Source organism: Nelusetta ayraudi, unplaced genomic scaffold (assembly GCF_046127955.1).
Source record: "Nelusetta ayraudi isolate G7.1 ecotype Tasmania unplaced genomic scaffold, CSIRO-AGI_Nayr_v1 ptg000016l, whole genome shotgun sequence".
Taxonomy (NCBI): domain Eukaryota; kingdom Metazoa; phylum Chordata; class Actinopteri; order Tetraodontiformes; family Monacanthidae; genus Nelusetta; species Nelusetta ayraudi.
In genome coordinates, this window is record NW_027466066.1 from 578546 (window position 1) to 600594 (window position 22049).

The 22049-nt window shown below is 46.0% G+C and overlaps 1 protein-coding gene across 1 annotated transcript; it reads left to right on the top strand.

The window, feature by feature from the left end:
• The first annotated feature begins 15626 nt into the window (after positions 1 to 15626).
• On the top strand, positions 15627 to 19809 carry LOC142886622 (homeobox protein Hox-B6a-like). Its single transcript, XM_076023658.1, has 2 exons — positions 15627 to 16596; positions 18532 to 19809. Exons 1-2 carry the CDS (start codon positions 16017 to 16019, stop codon positions 18810 to 18812), a joined length of 861 nt encoding a protein of 286 aa, XP_075879773.1. The 5' UTR covers positions 15627 to 16016; the 3' UTR covers positions 18813 to 19809.
• The last annotated feature ends 2240 nt before the right edge of the window (positions 19810 to 22049 follow it).

Below are 22049 nucleotides of genomic sequence, written 5' to 3' on the forward strand. Positions count from 1 at the left end.
CACGCGCATCCACATGCAGGAGTTTCCCTTCCACAAGAAGGTGTTTTGATGTTTCGCGTGGCCTGCCGACGACCTCGGAGCCGTAAAATGTGACCCATTTTCCTTTTCACCTTCGGGCGCCGCATGACCTCGCCGAGACAGAGGGTCAGTGTTGTTTGCTGCGCCCTTACTCGGCACCGACTCACTCTGCATGCACTTCACACGATGGAGAGTGAACTTTCTTCCCCCCTGGCCCGGCATCCGTGTATCAAATTAGCAATGTGCCCCCCAGCGTGGTCACACCTAGCGCGTAGATCTGCTCCGGACAGGTTCATTTGGCCCTCATCTGGTTGGATCAGGTCGGAAGCTTGAAGCATCGAGAGGTAAACGGTGAGCAGACAACAGCTGAACCTACAGTTTAACCACGACATTTAGTCACTGCTTTACAGCGTTTGCACAGCCACTCACCAAACGTCTTTGCCAGGAAGTGGAGGTGACGACCGTGTTGATTTTAAGGCACCAGAAAACAAACATCTCATTTGAGGGTCAAAATCATTTATTTATTCATTACCTGCAACTTAAGTGTTAGTGAGGTGTATTTCTCTGTGTTAATAATTTGTTGTATATGCGATTGATGCACATGACTGGAAAACGATTAAATATTTTTATGGCAATGTTGTGATTTATTGTCTAGCCAAAAATATTTTACTTTTAAAGCACAAAAAAGGCATTATTTTTTATTTTATTTTCAAATAATTGTTTCAACATTTTCATACACAAAGTAAAAATTAAATAGGAAGATAGCTAAGGTTCATATAGTTGGAACATCCTACTTCAACCATGGGAGAAATATTAGACATATCAATAACTGAAGGAAAAGTTTGGTTTGAAATTAATAATAATTCTAATGCTAACATTTTCAGCATATCAAATATAATGTTGATAATGGTTGAGTTTTACAGTATTGCTACAACATATCATATTTTGAAAAAAGAAACATACATATCTATATTTTTTTACTTTGAAGGGGGAAAAAAGACTCAGAGGAGGGTGTCAGCTCATGTGTGTGCAGGTGAACCCAGAGTCTGGTACCGGAACCACGGAGAAGAGGCGGAGCACTGAGAGAAACCAGTAAGCGGCATGTGAGGTAAAAACGCGTCGAAGATGAGGAAGAGGAGGCGCAGTCAGACTGCGTGAGGAAAAATACATTTATATTTATCTCATATCTCATATTATCTAATATTCAATGCAGTCTAAATCTCGTTTTAGCGTGTAGTATTACACACTTTATTAGATATTGGAGGATATATTTTTTTTTCCCCCTCCTGAAAAATGTTCGCCCCCGTCCGGCGGAAATAAACCAACATCTCGCATTGTGTCTGCGTGCTTTTCCTCAAAGGAGCCATTGTCGCGGGGCCACAATAAAGTTCGTGCTCGTGATGAGGGCCGCGGATTTATTTAGCGTCGCTCACGCGCAGTATGTGCAGTCGCTAATGCACTCGCACGAAACAGTCACTTCCTGTGGAAACAAAGCTCATTGTTGGTCATTACGCGGTGCAAGTAATAATAATAATAAAAAATAAAAATAAAAACACTTAGGAGGGAAAATATGTTATTAGCTCTGTTTTGAACTATCTATCTATCGACTGTATCTATCTATCTACTGTATCTATCTATTACTAGAATTATAAAATCACGTTATCACGAAGATTATGTTCAAAAATGCACAAATGAAAACAATCCTCCTTTGATAACATCGAGCTGTCAACTGGATTCAACTGCAGGTCACTGGCTGTCACTGCTTCGCTCTGTTGCCCTGATTTTGTTCCAACTTACTTTTGGCTGCTGACCAAAAGACACACAAGTAAAAAATAATAATAATAATAATGATAATAATAATAATAATAATAATAATAATAATAATGAGATGACTGAGATGACTTGCAGTGAAATTCATCCGGAGCATGTTGACTTTCAGATTAAACCGCACTGATAAACAGCAACGTCTGAGTCTTTTGGATTCGGTGAGTTCAATTCAAAATAAATACAGCAACTGGCAGCACGCTGCCGTTCCACTGCTGGATGCATTAGAGGATTATATGATTGTAATCTAAAATGCACAGTGTTTTGGGTCTCAATGACTTGTACTGTAAACTGCGATGCAGCTTTGTCCTGTTTTCCTCATCTGGAAATGCTTTGAGAGAGCAGCTGGTTGACGTTTCCGCATCGCTGCGGCCACGGTACAAGCCAAAACTGCTTTCAGCAATAACAAGACCGTTGCCACTGTTGTGCTGTCAGTCAGAATGACGCTGAAGATAACTAACTGGGTGTCTGTACCGACACAGCGCTCTCCGGTTGTGTCTGTACAACTGCTGCTGTTTCGTCGTCGCGTATGACACCGCTGGAAAAAAGGAAGTAGAAAGGGATTATTTTCCAGGCCAGTGGAATATCCAGTATCAGGAGTATTCCGACGCAGCGGGAGGTTCGCAATCCGCCAGACACGAAGAAAAACGAGGTGTTAGAATTTAAAGTGAAATTCAATGTTTCATGCGATGTTTTACTTTAAAGAAAAACGACGAGTGTGTGTACAGGTATAGGACCACTTTCCACACACACACACACACACACACACACACACACACACACACACACACACACACACACACACACACACACACACACACTTTATAGGTCTCACTTTTGCCTTCAGAGTGTAATCACGACTTGCACAGATTATAAAACACAGTAACGAGCGCCACCGCGCTCTTAAAATATCCTCATCTTGTTTACAGGTTCGGATGTATTGATGGCGGGTGTTTACCCCCCACTGCTAGTGGCTATTAGCTCGATAGCTTTCAAACTTTGATCATTTACTCTCGTATCTGTATTCACCGGTAATTCCGGTAGAGAGAGAGAGGAAAAAGCTAAATAAACAGCGGATGAGATTGTTGTGGTTTATAGGCTGAGCAGGTTCCTGCTAATCTGCGTTTAACACGAGCTGCAGAGTTTTACTTTAATGCTGTTGAATGAGCGGTTTGAGGCTGGAGGTGAAGAACGGCGTTTTCTTTTATAATCCCAAAAATATGTTGTTTAACTTTAAATGGTGGATATGCATGTAGTCATCTTTTTATGGAAATTAAGAATAAATGAGTAAAATAATGCGCATCAAATGTGTTTTTCTGCTGAATTTCAAAATAATGTAAGAAAAAAAATCTTACAAATTCAAGATTGTTTTCCCTATGAATTGCCTGTTCAACTAATGAAAATAGGAAAAATTAAATGTTGATTTTTCTTTCTTTCAATTTTAGATATAAAACTATACACTTAGTCGCAAGACATCACAAATGAGAAAGCTTGAGTTGAAACAAAAACATATTTCTCCCGGCAAGTTATATCCGTATTTGTAAAATATTATATCAAAATCTACGTTTTCTTTTTCTTTTCTTTTTTTCTAGTTATTACAACATCATTATTACAAAATTAAAATACCTCAGCCAACAGAGAGCCATGCAATCACAGTTGGGCGCACCAAAACACCTCCAGCGGCTCCCACTGGGCAGCTTCACGCGCCCAAATCCTCCAGGTTTGACTCGCATCTCACCAAATTCTGGAGGGGAGAAGAAGTATTGAGCAAAAGGTGAGTCGTCTGGCTGCAGAGGATCTCAAAGCGCACGATTCACAGGGTGGTGTGTGTGTGTGTTGGGGTGGGGGTTTGGTGCAGGCCCTAATGTGTTTATTGCGCCCATGAAAAGGCCGGAAAACCCCAATAAAAGCAAGACACAGACACGCACAAAAGCAACAGAACGGGGTTGGAGCCTTCTGCTGCGAGCTCCCCGCTTTGTGTGCTGTTAAATTTTAACCGGCAACATTTGCAAAAGAGGAAGCAGAAGATCCGCGTCTCCTCTCAACCAGACGGTGCGCAGTTTGGAAGGGTCACCTCTAGGTCAGCGAAGGGTTAAAAATAATAATAATAATAATAATAATAATAATAATAATAAAAAGCTAGCTGCTTCGAATTTAATCGAAGGAAATTCGGAAACTATATGGAGCTTTTTTTCTGCTCACATTCGTTATTTCCGCCGTCATGTCATACACGAAGGGGAAAATGTTGAAAACAGATGCGGGGTTTGAAATATAGAGTAAAAAAAAATAAATCTGTCCAACTACTTGTGGTTCTGCGGTCATTTTTCATAGACGTCGATGATAATTCATCCATAGTGAAAGTCAGGTGCGGGTCTAGTTCCCCCCCCCCCCCTCTTCTTCTTGGATGTCCATCACCTTGTTTATTATAAAATATAACTGTTTAAAATAAATAAATAAATGAATAAATAAAAACACTGCGGCGTCATTGCAGCGTCCCTGAATTGTAAAACCGTTGCCGCATTGCGAAATGCCTCCAGGTCCGCACCAGCACTGGGTCACAGGGGGGAGAATCTTGTTGCCGAATTTAGACCAAATCATGTTACTAAAAAAAAAATGTGCATGTGTGCAACAATTCAGTCTGTGCAGCGCGGGCGGGCGGGTGTAAAAGTTATGGATGTCATTAGAGGGGTTTTACTCCGTCTGTAAATGGCCTTATCACGCGCAGTGAGGGCGGCGTGGTTGGCGAGAAGCACCACTTCCTTTATTTTTTTTTTCCATCCTTGGAAATTGGAATCATCATTGATCTCTGATGGCTGCACGCACACAGAGGCCACGAGGAGCCGGACTGAGAGGACTCCGTCCAGGATCCTTGATCTGCACAATTCAACAGAAACTACAGAGTTGAAATTACAGTGTTGCTGTGCAACTGTAAGAATGAAAGCAAAATGGATACAGAAGTGTATTTTTTAGAAAAATGGGAATAAATTATAAGGGGGAAAATGTTGGAAAATATTTTCAAATGTGACGCTTTAATAAAACAGTAATATTTTACAGCATATTTTCTATCTTGAATTGCTCCCATCTTTTCCCTACACGTTAATTTCATTGTCAAAATGTAATTTTGCCATTTGGAAAACATATCTGCCTGAATTGCTGCGAGCCCCCTTTGCGACTACAAGTGGTGAAGAAAAGAGCCAGGAATAAACACGGAGGCTCGCGTGTGAGGTCAGCGCGGCTTCAGGGAGGAGAGCAGACGGAACGGATCGTGTCTTCATTCCTCTTTCGCTGTGTTTCTCCGGCTGCCTGTCTTGTTGTTTCTCACTGGGGCTGAGGGAGAAAATGGCGGCGCGGGGGAGAAAGAGGACGAGCATTCTTCTCCTTCTCCTTCTCCTCCTCCTCCTCCTCCTCCTCTTCCCCTCCTCCAACAGCACCACCAGCAGCACTGCGCGAAGAAGCGCAATAAATTCCTTGTTGTTTTATGAAAATTTACAACTTTGTGATACAAGTTTATGAGCGGCCGCGCGCGGGGATTGGCCGACGGGCTGGTCATGTGGACGCGCTTAACGTGAACATGAACTTTTTATGATTTCCCAAGTGGCTATAATGCTGCTTTGCCGCCGCCGCTGCACTCTGCTCCGGCTCCGGCCCCCGTGCAGCTGACTCTTCCTCCTCCTCCTCCTCCGGAGCTCCGGACTGCCTGTCGACCTGCTGCTGCTGCTGCTGCTGCTGCTTCTGCCGCCGCCGCCGCTGCTGCCACCTCGGCGGCGGCTCGCGGGGCTTGCCGGCTACCGCTCTACCGCGCTAATTAACCGGGACGTGCTAATGAGAAGACGAGGCTTTGGCTGCGACTGTGGGAATCGGCACGAGGTTAGAAGCTGAGACGGACCCCCCCCCCCCCCCCCCCCACTGCCCCCCGCCTCCCTCTGTCTTCCTCCTCCGCGGCGGCTCCCCTTGCTCTCCTTCCTCCACGCGCTCTGGACACTGAAACAGTGAAACAATGATGATAATGAAATTATTATCATTTTTTCGAACTGAGGTGAAGTTCCGGTTCCGCTCTCAGCGCCCCCCCCCCCCTCGAACCTGGACCCCCTCCCCTCAACACCCCCACCCACCCCCCCCCAAAAAAAAAAAAAAAAAGATGACATCATTATTGACGCTTTCATTAGTATTTTACCTCTGGCGGAACTGCGAGGATGATGATGAAGATGGAGGGGGGGGGCCGGGGGGGGGGGGGCGGTGACACTGCCGGATGACGACGTGCGATGTTTTGACGACTGACTGACAAGAGGGGGTGAAGGAGAGGAGGGGGGGTCCTCCTCCCCACTCCTCCTCCGCCGCTGCTCCTCTTCTTCCGCCCTCCCCCTTTTCGCTCTTCTCAATTCACTCCTCCTCATCCTCACCTCCTCGCGCCGCCGCCCCTCAATCCAATTATCATCCATCCGGTGTAGGCCCGCGCGCCGCACACTACGAGGGGGGCTCGTCCCGTGCCACGTCCGCCTGCGCGCGCGGACTCGGAGGGGCTTGCAAGGTGTGCGCGTGTGTGTGCCCTGACGGATCGTGATCAACATCATCGTCGTCGTCGTCAACATCATCAACAGCAACAACATCGAACGGTAAGACTCCGCTCGCGCTTCTTCCGCTCGCCTGCAGCCCGAGCCGCGTGAACGCAGCGCGCCGCTCGCTGCCTCTGGCGGATGCATTAAGGTTACAAATGACGTGTTGCGCGTCCATTTCAGATTAGAGCGCCGCTCTCTGCCCCCCCACCCACCACCACCACCGGCTCCTCTCGCCGGCGCGTGGATTAGACTGTGCGATGGATTGGCCAGATGAATCGAGTGTCTAAGTGGCATATAGGAAGCATCCATCGCTTGGAAAGATCTCTGAGATGCGGAAGGTTCAGCAGCCGCTCTCTGCTGGATGTAGTCGCAGAGAGCCGGCGTGTTTGATGTGAAGGCAGGTGGGGCTGCGGCGTTTAAAAAAAAAAAAAAAATCACTTGTGTGAATGAATCAAAGTTGGCGCTCATGTTGTGGACGCATCCAGTTATGTAGTTTGTTTTTACTGCATTTAAAGGAAGGGATCTGCTGTAGTTTGTTTTCCCTTTCTGCGAGCTTCTGTTTTATTTTGAGCTTGTTTTATTTTGTCACCGCTGAGATGTTTCACTTCCAGTTCTGAGTGGAACAACTTCCAGGTTCCTCCGTCGTTGTGCTCTGAAGCTGCAGCCTTGTTTGTGTTGAGTGCGCGAGTGTCTGTGCGGCTGCGGCGGCGGACACAGGAATGTTTTTCTGCCGCTGCGTCCAGCCTTGTTTTATGACTTTGTTTCCCTTCTCATTTCCTCCCTGCGGCAGGCGGAGTGTTTTCTTTATCCCCAACAGAGAGCCCCCTCCGGCACACACACACACACACACACACACACACACACACACACACACACACACACACACTCTGTCTGCTGTCCGTCTTCTCTCTGGTCTTCAATTTGTTGCTTTCTCAAATATCAAACAAGTTCACACACACACACACACACACACACACACACACACACACACACACACACACACACACACACCTTGGAATCACGGTTCGTTGCCAGCCATGAGACAATATCTCCATTTTGTTGCCAATGTACTCTGTGTTTGCAAGCAAATGTCCCATATATTTACTGCAATACATTCACTGCATTGAAGGATTATTGTCTCTTCCACTTCTTTTGTCTGGTCTTTGCGAAATATTGCCAATGCTGTTGTGTTATCAGTAATTAATTGTATTGGTGGGCTACTATATGTTTTGTTTTGTTTTTTAAATGACTGGATACGTTTGTTTTCCTTGGACCGCAAAATATTCATTTATTTTGCGGTACATTTTAACACTCAACTGGAACTACTTTGCTCATTGGGAGATTCTCTACATTTCGGAAGTCTGTTAAAAAAAAAAATCAGATCTGAAATTAGAACACTAGCACCTATAACAAAACTGTTCTCGACCTACAGTGGCCCCTTATATTTTGCCTATACTTTGTTGGCTATTGTACTACTATTGTGTGTAGTTGTAGTACCCAGTAGCAGATAACTGAGCACATGCAGCTACAGTATTTAGAGACAAAGAAACCCGTTGACTTCAATTGTTCACCTGTTTTTATTGTCATGCATTAAACTAATTTGGACTTCATAAGAGCAACTCAATAAGAAAATGCATCGCTGCTTCTTTTCATTGTTCATCTATTAGAAATGATTTATTTTTATTCATTTATTTTTAAAGGCACAAGTATTAGTATTTAACACTTCCATGACCATAGCGGAAATTACATTTAAGACATAATGGCAACATTATGAAGGCTATAATTATTCGTGTTTTTGTCAACAGGGTATATAGAAACATTTGTAATTGTTCGAAACAAAACTTATATAGCATGTATATGCTTACGTTGTATTAGGATGTGAAGTCTATTCATTGTGTAAGCACAAAATCCATGTGTGTGTTCGTGTGTTTTCTTGGTGTGTATCAACAAAGACAAGGGTCAATGCAGATGTGCCATTTATTTCTTTATTTGATTCATTTTAAATGTATAACCATGTCACATTTATACAAGGATAGATGCATATTCAGATAACCAGTTAGGTTGTTTTGAAAGCAATATAAAAGTCCCTATGGGGCGACGCATGCGTGACAGCTCGACATGCATTCTGTAGGGGGAGACTCCTTTGACATAATAACAGGAGGTGGTGACGGTGGGAGCGGCTGCGGTTTAGGCCTCTTTTATTTTTCATTTTGAAGGTTTTATGATTAAAAAAGGTGAATAAAACACTGACGGCGGCACCAGGCAGCCGAGCAGCAGTTAACCGCTGCTGCTGCTGCTCGGCTCTCCGTGGAGTCTCCCCACTAGGAACAGGCTACTCCCACAACAATAACTCTGGTGCCATCTAGCGTCGTGTTGGCGAAAGTACCGACCAGAGTGACACTGAGGGAAAACACTGACGCTCTTCACCGCCTCGAGGTATATATATATATATAGATGTTAAAAATTTTTTTTTAAAAAATAAAATACGCACTCGCCCAAAACCCTGAAATGCACGCGATGTTCTCTGGGGGGGCGACGACGTTGAATGTGTCTCTAGAGCCACTCCGAGGTGTGACGCCGTTGTGCGCGTGCGTGTGCGCGCGGTATTAGCTGTTGACAAACTGATGACGTGACAGTGACCTTAATTTTTTTTTTCTCCTCACGTTTTTTCTTGGAGTGAAACCAGAGCAGACGTGAGAAGGGCGAGTACGTGCGTGTGTGTGTGTGTGCGTGCGTGCGTGTGTGTGTGTGATTTCTCGGTGCCTTCCTCTGTCTTGCTTTGATGTTGGATGCATGGAGGAAGACAGATTTGTGGCATAGCTGGTGTGTGTGTGTGTGTGTGAGTGTATGAGGGGGGGGTTCTCTCTCTCTCTCCCTCTCTCACACACACACACACACACACACACACACACACACACAGGTTATGCTGTTAGACTGCGGCGAATGGAGCGTGCAGGCTTCCATAAGCGCATTAACACACAAATGGGTCCCTGCATATGCGTGCGTGCGTGTGCGTGCGTGCGTGCATGTTCGTGCCCATGGAAACAGCCCGGGGTTGTTAAAAAAGGGGGCGCTGATTGGTTGGCTGTTTCACGGTAAACAGAGGAAGCCGAGGGAAGCTGTGTTGTGCGCGTGTGTGCGTGCGTGTTGCAGAAAAGAAAGGAGAGAAAAAAGTAGTAGAAGAAGCTTCGACCTTGCCGCGTGATTTCATCATCTTTAACGCGTCGTTCGTCTTCTTCGTCTTCATCTTCTCCAAACAGACGCTTCCAAGTGTTTGCGCGTAGTGTTTTTTTTTTTTTTTTTTTAATTTATCGGTAGTGTGTGTGTTTGTGTGTGTATGTGTGTGTGTATGAGTGTACGTGTACGTGTGTGGTGTTTAATTTACGACGCCGGCATCGTGTGATTTGAATCCGGCAATGAGAATCAAGTGGCGGGTATTAAGATATGACAGAGAATCAATACTCCTCCTGCTCCTCTGCTGTATTTCTGCTCCACTGGCGGACAGCCAAGCGCAGCCACTCCATTTACCGGCCTGACTAATTATTGAAGGCGTGCCTCGGTTTGAAATTCAGCCATTCATTAATGTATTGACACAAGTAAATTGTGCCAACGCATATTGGTCAAATTATTATTATTATTATTATTATTATTAGTAGTAGTAGTAGTAGTAGTAGTAGTAGTAGTAGTAGTAGTAGAAGTAGTAGTAGTAGTAACATTCTGCGTATCTCAGACTTGCGATTCTCAAAGGTCAACTAATAAAGTCCGCCGTCTTCGCCTTGTTTAGCTGAGACTCATGAGAAAAACAAGCGGTCGTCCCCGTGATGTTGCATTCATCCCTCCGTCCGTTACTCTTTAACTCGTCCCGGGGCCCCCTGTGCGTTGCCCCTGCGGTAACAGTCCGGTGAAGTGACCCGGAGCACGCGGGCTCACGGTACCGTGAAGGACGCGGCCTGCACTGACTGGCTTCCTTGGAAACGATGAACACACGAAAAAAAAAATAAAATAAATAAGCAGCGAAAAAAAAAAGGAGAGGAGGGGAGCAAAAAAGCCCCCGAGGCAGTTTTTCTTTTCCCCCTGCGAGTTTGCCATTAACTCAACACGGAGAGGTCAGTCGGCGCGCCATTCTGCAACACTGCGGAGTCAGTGCGTTGTGTTTTACACCGCTGAACGCAACACGTTCGGTTTCGAGTCGGGGAGCCAATGACCTCATAAACTACTGAGGCAGCCGTGTTAGGAAGGAGATCATTCACAAGATTTTTCACGGAAAAAAAAAAATATTTGGAGCAGTTGGATCATAAATGAACAATACGAAAGATAAAAAAAAAAAACAACAACAATTTTTAGGGATGTATTTTTAAATGATTGTACAAAAACACAAACGCCTGTGCTTTATTAAGCAAACTGTGATTGTGCGTTCTGTGTTTGGGACGTGCTTATATGAAGTAAGAAGCCAATAGGTTTGAAAAAAAATAATTTAAAAATAAATATTATATTATATTATGTTATATTATATTGAGAGTTGGATAATAAAGACCACATTGTATTTTGTTCAATTAGAACCAAAAGTGGCAAAAGCTGGTGCACCATGAAATAAATAGCAAATGTTTAATTTCATAGACGGTTAATTATTTCACAGCGCCAGTTAAAAGCAGCCCACCGAGCGAATTTCGGGCGATTGCTTTCCGCGTGCGAGAACACGGGCGCCCTTTCGTGCGCGGCACAGCGCATTTCTTCATCTGCTGCTCTGCTGTTTGCTGCGGGCTGTTTTTCACTTCGTCACCATTCCTCTGACTTTACAAGGAGTCCTAAACGGTCATAAAACCATAAAAGTCCTGAGGTCTTTCTCCCTCTCCCTCCCTCTCTCTCTCACACACACACACACACACACACACACACACACACACACACAGGAGAGGTGAAAAAGAGCCATAAAGCCATAAAGCAGCAGTCGGACTCCCTCAGCTTTAATTGTCGATAATCTCTGAAATGTCTCGGATTCCTGAAGTTCCAGCAGCTCGGAATTGTTTACACTGCAGCTCAATCACAGCTGCACCGACTTTGGTTTTGGGCCGCAGTGGTTTTGAGATGAGTTAAACTTCAGGGAAAGTTATAGCTGTGTTTATTAAATAAATAAAAAAAACTGCTACTGTTGTGGCTACACTGGTTTCTGTTGAAATTTAAAAGACTATTAATCTCATGTAGGCAAGATTAGATAGGGTTTTTTCTTTATGTATTTATCATGCGGCACCAAAGCTAAAACGCTTGAATGTGGAGTGAGGCGGGAAATCATGTGCGAAAAATGACGGTCAGACCAAAAACAAAACCCTCAAAATTACCGCGATAGACGTCAACAAGTGGCGGATTTCTCTAATCGCGTCTGCAAGTCGATGTGATTTAAAACGGAAACGTAAAAAGAAAAAACGTGGCCATAGAAGATAACATTACGGTTTCCTTTGGCTTCTCTCCTTTTTCCCCTCCTCCTCCTCCTCCTCCTCTTCCTCACACTGCCTCCAGCGGGGCCACACAAGCCGCTTTCTCCAGCAGCAAACGGCTCCCAGTCTCCGTTTCCGGCCGGCCGGGACACCTTCCTGCCTGCCTGCCTCTCGACCATTTGCAGGGTCGTCCTGCTCGCTCCTTCCTCTAAAAACACCGCATCGCACCTGTTCGGGAACGACAAGAGAGAGAGAGGCAGAGAGAGATGGGGGGGGGGGGGGGGGGGGGGAGAGAAAGACAATTAAACGAGGTCATATACTGCGAGACTATACACATAACATACACACACACACACACACACACACACACACACACACACACACACACACACACACACACATTGCAGTCATCTGATCGTGTCGGCGAGATGACGTCACACTTGTAGCTTCAAATTCCTTTCACTGTAGTCACATGCAACTGAAGAGTCTGCAACTGTGTCATTCACACGCAAAATGATTCAATGCTTTTCCAATTTTCCAATTGTGTCAATTACAAATCTATATACAACTCGATTTATTTTATTATTAGGTGGAGTAAAACGTTAAGTTAATTAGAGTCCCTGGTTAAGTAATAATAATAATAATAATAATAATAACAATAATAATAATAATAATAATAATAATAATAATAATAATAATAATAATAATAATAATAATAATGTGGGGCTGCAACTTAAAATGTTGAAATAATAAATCACTTAAAATCAGCCTGACGTTCAAAATGACATGTATGCTCAAACACACTTTGTGTCAGGATGAATGTGACACGATGTGATTGGAACATGGTGCAAAATGTGTGAAGCTGGCGTTTTGCAAGTGGCGTGTAAGAAGTTTGCAATTGGCACCACCTGCATAGTAATTATTATATTATAATATTATAATTACACACGTAGTAAACACGATTTACCAGGCCCAGTACATGTCAACATCATAGACAATAAAGAAAGTGTAAGGATAGATAGATAGATAGATAGATAGATAGATAGACAGATAAACAGATAAACAGATAGATAGATAGATAGATAGATAGATAGATAGACAGACAGATAAACAGATAGACAGATAGATAGATAGATAAACAGATAGATAGATGAACAGATAGATAGACAGATAGACAGATAGATAGATCAGTACCTTGTTGCAGGCTGTCCCGGACTCCGCTGCTCATTAATGATTAAACCACACACGCAGCTCCAACACAATGCTGCAGCTTCCCGTTCCCACAAAGCGGAGAGGAAACGGAGCGTCCTGCCGGGGAGTGAGTGAGAGGCTGGGGAGGGGAAGACGAGGAGAGAGTGAGAGAGTGAGAGAGTGAGTGGGGTCAAAACGAAAGTATGAAGAAGAAGAGATCCCCCCCCCCCCCCAATCTGTCTGCGTGATCCTGCACAGATAGCCCGAGCAGAGAATTTGTATGTGTGTGTATGTGAGAGAGAGAGAGAGTGTGTGTGTGTGTGTGTGTGTGTGTGTGTATCTCCCTTGCTCTGGTCAGTGATAGCGCTCTACGGCGGGAGAAAGGAAAGACGGCTTGCACGGCGGAATGATCGAGAGTGGGAGGGTGAAGTCGAAAAGTAAAAATAGAGCCTTTGTCCCTGTTCGCCAGTGTGACTGCGCGCAGTTTGGCCCACGGAGACAAGTCACAGCCTGCAGTGCGAGACACACAAGGAGACTTATTTATGGCTGCGGGTTATTTTACGACCCGAACGACACACATTCACCTTGCAAGTGTCAGATTGAAAGCAGGCCAACCAGTGTGTTCTTAAAAAAAAATAAATAAATAAAAAAAAATAATAAACTTTCTGCGGAGGCAGAAAGCAAAACAATTAACGTTGTCATTTAAAAAAAAAAAGTTGTTTCATGTTGTTGTTTTAAAATATGTTTTTAAATGTTGGATGATGATGATGGAGTGTTCAGTGTTGCTCGTTGTAAATTTGTTAGAGGGAAACATAACGAAGTTAAAAGTCGTGTGTGTGTGTGTGTGTGAGTGATTCCAATTTTAAAATTCTTTTTCTCGTGTGAATTAATGACGCAAAAACATTTAAAGGGCATTTAACGCGTAAAAGTCTGTGATATTTAAATATGCAAAAGCATTCAAAAAAAAAAAAAAGAAAAAAATACCTGCTTACCTTTAATAGCATTAACATTAGCAATTTGGGCCTGCAACTTTTGGGTTTCATTTGTGCTGTGTGTACGTTGTTTTAATTGTAAGCTACACCACCATATGAGCAAAAATTTATATAATTTCATTCCGTCCCGAAGGATCTTTTCAAACGGAGCTAAATAGAGCTGTAACAATTTGTCTTGTTTGATTAAATGCGCCCACGGTGGAAATACTTTTTCACTGGCGAGCTGCTCAACTCAGCTCCCACCGCCCCGCAAAAAAAGTGGAGAGAATGAGACAAACTGAGGACATTTCCTTTAAATCCCGGCGTTCTAAATTTCAAACTAATCAGTGTGACCGGAGACGAAAATGAAAAGCGATTACACACATTGATCACATCGAAACGAAGCGGTCGGAGTCTGGACCTGGAACATCTCAATTTCTCCACACACACACACACACACACACACACACACACACACACACACACACACACACACACACACACACACACACACACACACCCCATTTGTTCAGCAACTAACACGGGGCACACAGCGACTGCAGCGTTAATCCAGAATACATTCAAAACTGTCAGATTATGTCCTGGAAATTTACCATTGACTTTATGTATGACTGCTGCGACGCGGGGGGAGGGGGGACCTTGCGGTAGGAAGTAGCGGAGGGAAACACGCGCTCGCACTGATTGGGTTGGAGGGTATAAATCCGGGCCGACTGTCCAAACACACACACACACACACACACACACACACACACACACACACACACACACACCACTTCTGAGCGTACAAACACCTCAATTACGGACGAATACACTGCGTAAAAGCACACTACGCAAGGATGCGGACTCCAGGGACCGCATGTAACCTATAGGCGCGCTCCTCGCCACAAAGAAATCCATTTTAATGCGCGCGGCATTGTGCGCCCAAAAAACGCTGGGAATATGTTTTATTATTCTGTCGCCTCTGGTGGCGGCTTATAGGTGGTGTGCACACCCTCCGCCTGGCGTGTGTGTGTGTGTGTGTGTGTGTGTGTTTTATGGTTCCGCCAACAGACGGAGGACGACACGCGGGCGGGGACAGAATCGATTTAACGCGTCGGGGGGTTCCGGTTGTGATTGCGCAATCTCACCGGGTTAAAAAACCGGCGCGCAAGATTGGAGAGAGCGCGAGCGCCAATTGGAGGGAAAGAGAAAGGGATATGAGGATGGTGTGTGTGTGTGGGGGGGGGGGGGGCAGTGTAGTTCCCAGCTCACCCCCCTCACCCCAGCCCCCACCCCCCCCCCCGTCCGCTCGCTCTTCCTCTCTCCAAGAAAAGGAGGAAAAAAAAAAAGGGGGGGGGGGCAGCGAGCGAATGCCAGTCACCGAAGCCTCCCATTGGTCAGCACGGGGTCAGCTGGTCCGTGCCCCCCTCCACCCCCAACTCCTCCCTCCACCCTGTTCCATTTCACACACACACACACACACACACACACACACACACACACACACACACACACACACTTTCTCTCCTGCCCCCTCCCCTCCTCCTCCCCCCTCTCTCTCTCCCACATTGGCACTCAGCCACCCAGATACCCCCTTCCCCTCTCTCGCCCTCCTCACCCCCTCACGCCCCCACCCTCCCCTCCTTCCCCCTCCCAATCTGCGATAAACTAAGTGATAGCCGCGGCGGCTCCGTCGGACTGTCGGGCTATAAAGCACAACAAATCATAAAGTGCGGCAGGCAGGGGGAAAGGCAGAGGAAGGAGGACGGGAGGGAGAACAGTTAGCCGCTAGCCGTTAGCAACTCCTCCTCCTCCTCCTCCTCCTCCTCCTCTTCTACTGCTGCTGCCGCCGCCGCTTCTCCACCTCGGAGCGCGTGAAAACGTTGTTGTTGTGTTTTGCGTCCTCCCCTCTCTCTCTCTTCCTCTCCTCCTTTTCCCCTCTTCACATCCTCTCTCTCCTCGGCCGCCTTTTATTCCCCCCTCTTTTTTTCCCTCTCCTCTCCTCTCTCTCTCTCCCTTCCTCAATGAGTTCCTATTTTGTCAACTCCTCTTTCCCGGTGACGCTACCGGGAACGGGCGGCGGAGGCGGGCAGGCGGCTGCTGCCGCGGCGGCGGCGGAGTCCTTCCTGGGTCAGATCCCGCTCTACTCGTCCGGCTACGCCGCCGCCGACCACCCGCTCAGACACTACCCGGCCGCGGCCGTCACCGCCGCCGCCGCCGCCGTGGCGTACGGCGCGAGCGGCAGCGGCGTGCACCAGGACAAGCCGTACACGGCGGCGGCGTCGTCCTACTACCAGCAGGCTGCGAGCGGCGCGTACGGCGGGCACCGCTCCGCCGCCGCGGGGGTCGGAGCCGGTGCCTGCGATTACGCCGCGGCGGCCGCGGCGGCGGCGGCGGCGGCGGCCGCCACCAGCTTCTACCGGGACAAGGAGCACCCGTGCAGCCTGGAGGAGCACCAGCTGGTGTTGGGTCAGGACGGCATGCACCGCAAAGCGGAGTGCGCGGGGTTGAGTGGCAAGGGGCTGTACGGCGACGCGATGGACGACAAGCAGTCCTCATCGACGCCCATTTACCCGTGGATGCAGCGGATGAACGCGTGCAACGGTGAGTCCCTCTTCTTCTTCTTCTTCTTCTTCCTTTTCTTCTTCGTCTTCTTTTCCTTTCCACCCCGGCGTCGTCTCATGCATATTTTATGATCCCCCGTCATAAAATTGACGTTAGTTTCCTCTGTCAAGTCCCTCCGCTGTCTTTCCTCCTCCTCCTCCTCCACCACCTCCTCCTTCACCTCTCTCCCAGCCGCTGCTTTATGATCTCCGTTTGTTGGCCCGTCAGTCAGTCATGTCGTGTTTTATTGTCCGTCATAAAGCGGGTTTGTTTGGGTTGTAGCTCCTGTTACTGTATGTGACCTGCTGACCGGCGCTGCTACCGAGCTGAGCAGAGCAGGGGGGGGGGAGGAAAAGGCTGTCAGAGAGTGTTGTGGGTGAAAACAAGAAGCAGATAGGAAGATAACCAGGACATGCAGAAAGGAAACTTGCTTTTATACGAGGCAGGCCAACTATTTTTTATCGTGTCGTTCGTTTTTGAAGTATATTTCTCTCCCATTTAATTTGTATTTTCTAGCTTCGTCCAGTGAAGGGAATGAATTAAAACTAACAATTTAATTTCCTTACAAAGCTTTGACTATGTGCAGGTGAAGTAAGAAGTGTACACGCACAAGAGGGTGGCTATATTTCATCACAACTTTCCTCTGTTATCCTCTATTGTTAACCTCCACTGTTTATCCGTCACTGGACAGATTAGATAGGCTTTTTTTTTTTTTTTTTTTTTTTTTACAATCAGGCCGCCTCATGCTGCCAAGTCTGGCTAACAGTGACACACATACAGGGGCCATGCTCAAAGAGCGTAACGATTTGATTTATTTGCGCACGCAAAACACGGCCCGCGGTGACGTTAAACAAAAAAAAAAACCGTACACACACATAGCAGTGTCGTTGTTTGAGCCGCGGCGCTGCGAAGCTTTTAGCGTGTTTTCGTGTAATCGAGGAAAACGGCCTGTTGAAAGTCAAGTGAGTAATAGTGGATGATGCGGGGGGGGGGCTACTGTTGTGCACAGCCCTGCAGGACACTGCGAGTTATGACAGATTAGGTGGAAGCAGGCGCAGAGAAACATAAGGAATAAAAAACGCGCAAGGCGGCTTGAGATGACAGTTGGCTGATGTAAATGGCAGCTGGAGAGAGAGCAGAGTGGCACCGGAGCCCTGAGTGCTCCTCCGTAATCCGGTTTGCAGGAGCTGCTTTTTTATTTATTTAATTTTTTTCATTTATGGATATTTAATGCCCCGAGTAGCGTGCGGTTTATCTAGCCCCCGCGTGCTCTGCTGCTCCTCAGATCGATAGAGACACTGAAGCTGCTAAACTGACAACACGGACAGTTGTTTACCACCGGGGGCCAAAATATAGTTAGTGAGCAACATGAAGCCCTTGAAAGCTGATGCTCCTCCCGAGGGGTGGGGGACACCCTGTGAAACAGTCCTGTCCTACTTTTAAAAATATATTATTATTATTATTATTATTATTATTATTATTATTATTGTTAATAATAATAATCTCAAATAAAACTTTAAATTTCTAATTTATTAGTTTCAGAATTTCAGGGTTGTGAGGCATTTTTATTATGAGAGGTTGTTTTTTTTTGTTGCATTCGATTAAAACACATTAAAAATGTGTCAGTTCACTAATAATCATGTATCAGCTTGTACCGACGTGATGTTAACACAATTCATTTAATTTCAAAGAAGGCGTCCTACTAAATTGCGCGTGCTTAATGGACATGTGACCGTGGAACTAATTAACTCGAGACTCGGCCAATTTTTGATCCTAATGAGTGCTTGAAGACGACGATTAAACGGAGGTGAACGCAGCACAAGGAAGGCTGCTGCTCACTCTCGCCGTTCGTGTCACCTGCATGCAGCCACGACTACTGGAGTTAAAGTGTAACCTCACTCCTCTGCGTCTCTCTCTCTCCCCCGCTCCCCTCAGGGACCTTCGGCAGCCCCGGCAGGCGCGGGCGGCAGACGTACACCCGCTACCAGACCCTGGAGCTGGAGAAGGAGTTCCACTTCAACCGGTACCTCACGCGGCGGCGGCGCATCGAAATCGCGCACGCGCTCTGCCTGACGGAGCGCCAGATCAAGATCTGGTTCCAGAACCGGCGCATGAAGTGGAAGAAGGAGAACAAGCTCATCAACTCGTCGCCGTCGTCCTCCTCCGCCGCCTCCACGACGAACGGCGCGGAGGAAGAGGAGAAACGGACGGAGTGACGCGGCCAGGGTGGTGGTGATGGAGGGAGGAGAACGGAGGAGGAAAAACAAAAACTAACTGGTTGTTGAGACACTTAAAAACAAGAGCGGAAATGAATCGCAGGCTCCCGTCACCCGCACCCAGGCGAGCGTCGTGACGTCGCTCCGGTTGTGAATGAATGTTCTGGCAAGACTGTAAACATCGTTTTAGGGTTTCTTTTTCTCCCCCCCCCCCCTCCACTTCACCGGAAGAGGGGTGACGCTCTGAGCGAAGACGAAGGAGAATTTTTATTTTCGATCCCCCACCTCCTGTAAGATATTCAGAGGCTGTTTTTGCCTGTCTGAAAATTCTTAAAAAAAAACAAAAAACAAAAAATGACAGGCACAAAGCAGGTACAATTAGAATAAAAACATGGAGAAACGTCACTTAACAGTGACAAAACAAGACGCAACTTCCGACTGCATTCCAAAAAAAAAAAAAAAAATACTACCTAAAGCTTTTTGTTTTATTTCATTTTTTTTCCCATTTACAGAGGCACTTTTTTTTTTTTTTTTACTTGTAAAGACTCTACACGGGGCTGTTTTCGGGCCAGATAAACCGATTTCTTTTTTTCGGATTCGTTTAGGTTTTGCCCTCTAAACGTGTGTTACATTGAAATACAGACAACAGAGTGACAAAAAAGGGAATCTACTCGCAGGTGTACATATATGTTGTTGATATTTAAACTGTATAGAAATAAGCAACATTAGCGGGGGGAAGAAAATCGCCTTGTGTGGGTCAAACAATTGCGGGTTTGCAGGGGTAATTTAACCTTTTCTTTGATGACAGAGAAGGGGCTCGTGCGGGAGGAGGGTCTTAACCTACTGAAGTTATTCTCCAAACTACCTAAAAAGAAACAAACCTTCAGGAAAAAAGTGTATATTTTATGTATTTTTTACATTGTTTATGTTAGTGTTTTTTTTGTCAAGTAATTGCGTATACTACCTAATAGAAATGTTCAATAAAATGCCAAATGAATCCAGCGAGGCTTTCTTTGAATGAACGCAAAGTGACGCGGCGTCGGTTTCGGAAACATTAACAGCTAGTTACGACGAACAAGACGACGTGCGCAAGTTCTCTTTCGAATTTGTGCAAATTATGCCGCCGTTTGTGGCGGCCTCGCGGAGGTTTGCGCAAAAGCCGCTGCTGCTGCTGCTGGTGAACTAATTGATGATCATAGCGAGGGAGAGAAAGTTGACCTGTCCTCCAGCAGCCAGCCAGCCAGACACCTTACACACACACACACACACACACACACACACACACACACACACACACACACGGACACACACACGGACACTTCAGCCAGACAAAGTGGACAATGTCCTCGTGACCCTTTGAACCCCGTGTGTCCCCTGAGTGACCGGCGCGCGGGGTCCACCTCTCGGCAGCAGCGGCAGCTTGGGTTTCAGTGATGCGCGCGACTGTGAACACAAAAGGCCTCTTATCAGTTCGTCACAATTCGCTGACACATGCAAAAAAAACCTAAAAACAAAAAATACATCTAAATAAATAACTAATGTTATGTTCAATTAATTATTTCATACATTCAAAACAGGATCTGAAATGTATATGTAATTCACAAATGCACTATTATTTACTAGCCTTGTTTAGATCTCGTGTGTTTATACAATTTAATCTCTCTCTATATCTGTAGTGTGAATTCCCTTTGTCTTGTTTTTATTTGGCTTTGTTATTTTCAGAAATATAATTTCTGAAAATGATTTTATTATTTACACTGAGGCATTGAAACCACCCTTTCCCCTTCTGGTAATAGAAAGTACATAGTGCATAATAGTGTAGTAATAGGCCTGTCTTCCCAATAGCTAGATGTTCAATTTGAGCTCCACAAACCATAAAGATAATTTCATTCTGTGTCGAGCGAGTCCAGCAGAGTATTATATTGCAAATTTTCAAGCCAGGATAAGTAACAGTTGTATACGTATATGTTGTGGTTCTACAATGAAGTTTGCGATGGGTTCATTTTGCACAGTATTACCTAAATGTAACGTATACGCTGTGGCGCACTCTCGAACATCTTAACTTTCAGAGACTTGTGGCGTCGTGTTACGCTACTACATTGTGTTTTGACCTGGCCATAAATTTACAGCAAAGATATGGAAATTCTTTACCTGCTTATCTCTTATAAAATAAAGTTATTTAGAATCTGCACAGTTCAAGCGCAGGTTTTAAACACCATAGCGAGGACGGTTAATGGGGCTTCCATCTGTCCGCCATAGGTACGGTATGTACATGTCCTTTAGAGTGAATAATTAGAATGAAGAATCATATTCAGAAGCGTGTGTGTGCAGCTACAACAGTCCAAATTTTTAATCTCTTGAAGCCAAAATCCAGCTCTGCAGTTGCACGTAACAAATCAAAGTAAATCGCGGCCTCTGACCCCCCCTCCTTATCAGAAACCGTGGAATTTGCTTGGACGCAAGGGGGTCAGTGAGCTGCTTCAGTGTGCAAATATTCAGTATGATGGTGGAAATCTATATATAACAAGGGGAGTATGTTCAGAAGTGTGTGCCAACTGGGTCAGTGTCTCCTCCTCCTCCTCCTGTACTCCCCCATCCCTCCACCTTCGTATTGCTGCAACTTTACAGATCACTCCCGGCCCACTCGAGATCCTGAGCTGTTTGGCTCATTGGCCTGTTCTTAGGGAGACAAATAAAGTAAAATTGCAAAGAAATGATTTAGTGTTGATAGCAACACTGGAGACTTGGAGACCAAGTCTGTTTTGTACATTTCGGCCCCGCGAGGCTCCCTGCCGCCACTGCCGCTGCTGCAGTTGTTGCACTCTGCTGGGGTTACCATCGGAATATTCGAGATGATCTCCATTCCAACTGTCGGTGATGCTCCGTGTGGGAGCAGCTGCGTCTCCCACAATGTGCTCCGGGAGTGCGCACACGTGCGGCGGCACATTTCCACAAACGCACCCCCCCGCGAGCGCGGAGTGAATTCATTTGTATCAGTTCACACGTGAAAATCTGGAAATCTTCATCTGTCCCGTGTCCTGCCGGCGCGCGTATACATACACGTGTGTGTCGCGGGAGGGGAGTGAGGGGGGGTTAGTGTGAACCAGGCGCATTCAAGTGCTCGCTGAGGCCTTCCACAATCTCACTCACACACACACACACACACACACACACACACACACACACACACACACACACACACACACACACACAGGGCTGAAATGCATCCCGACTTGG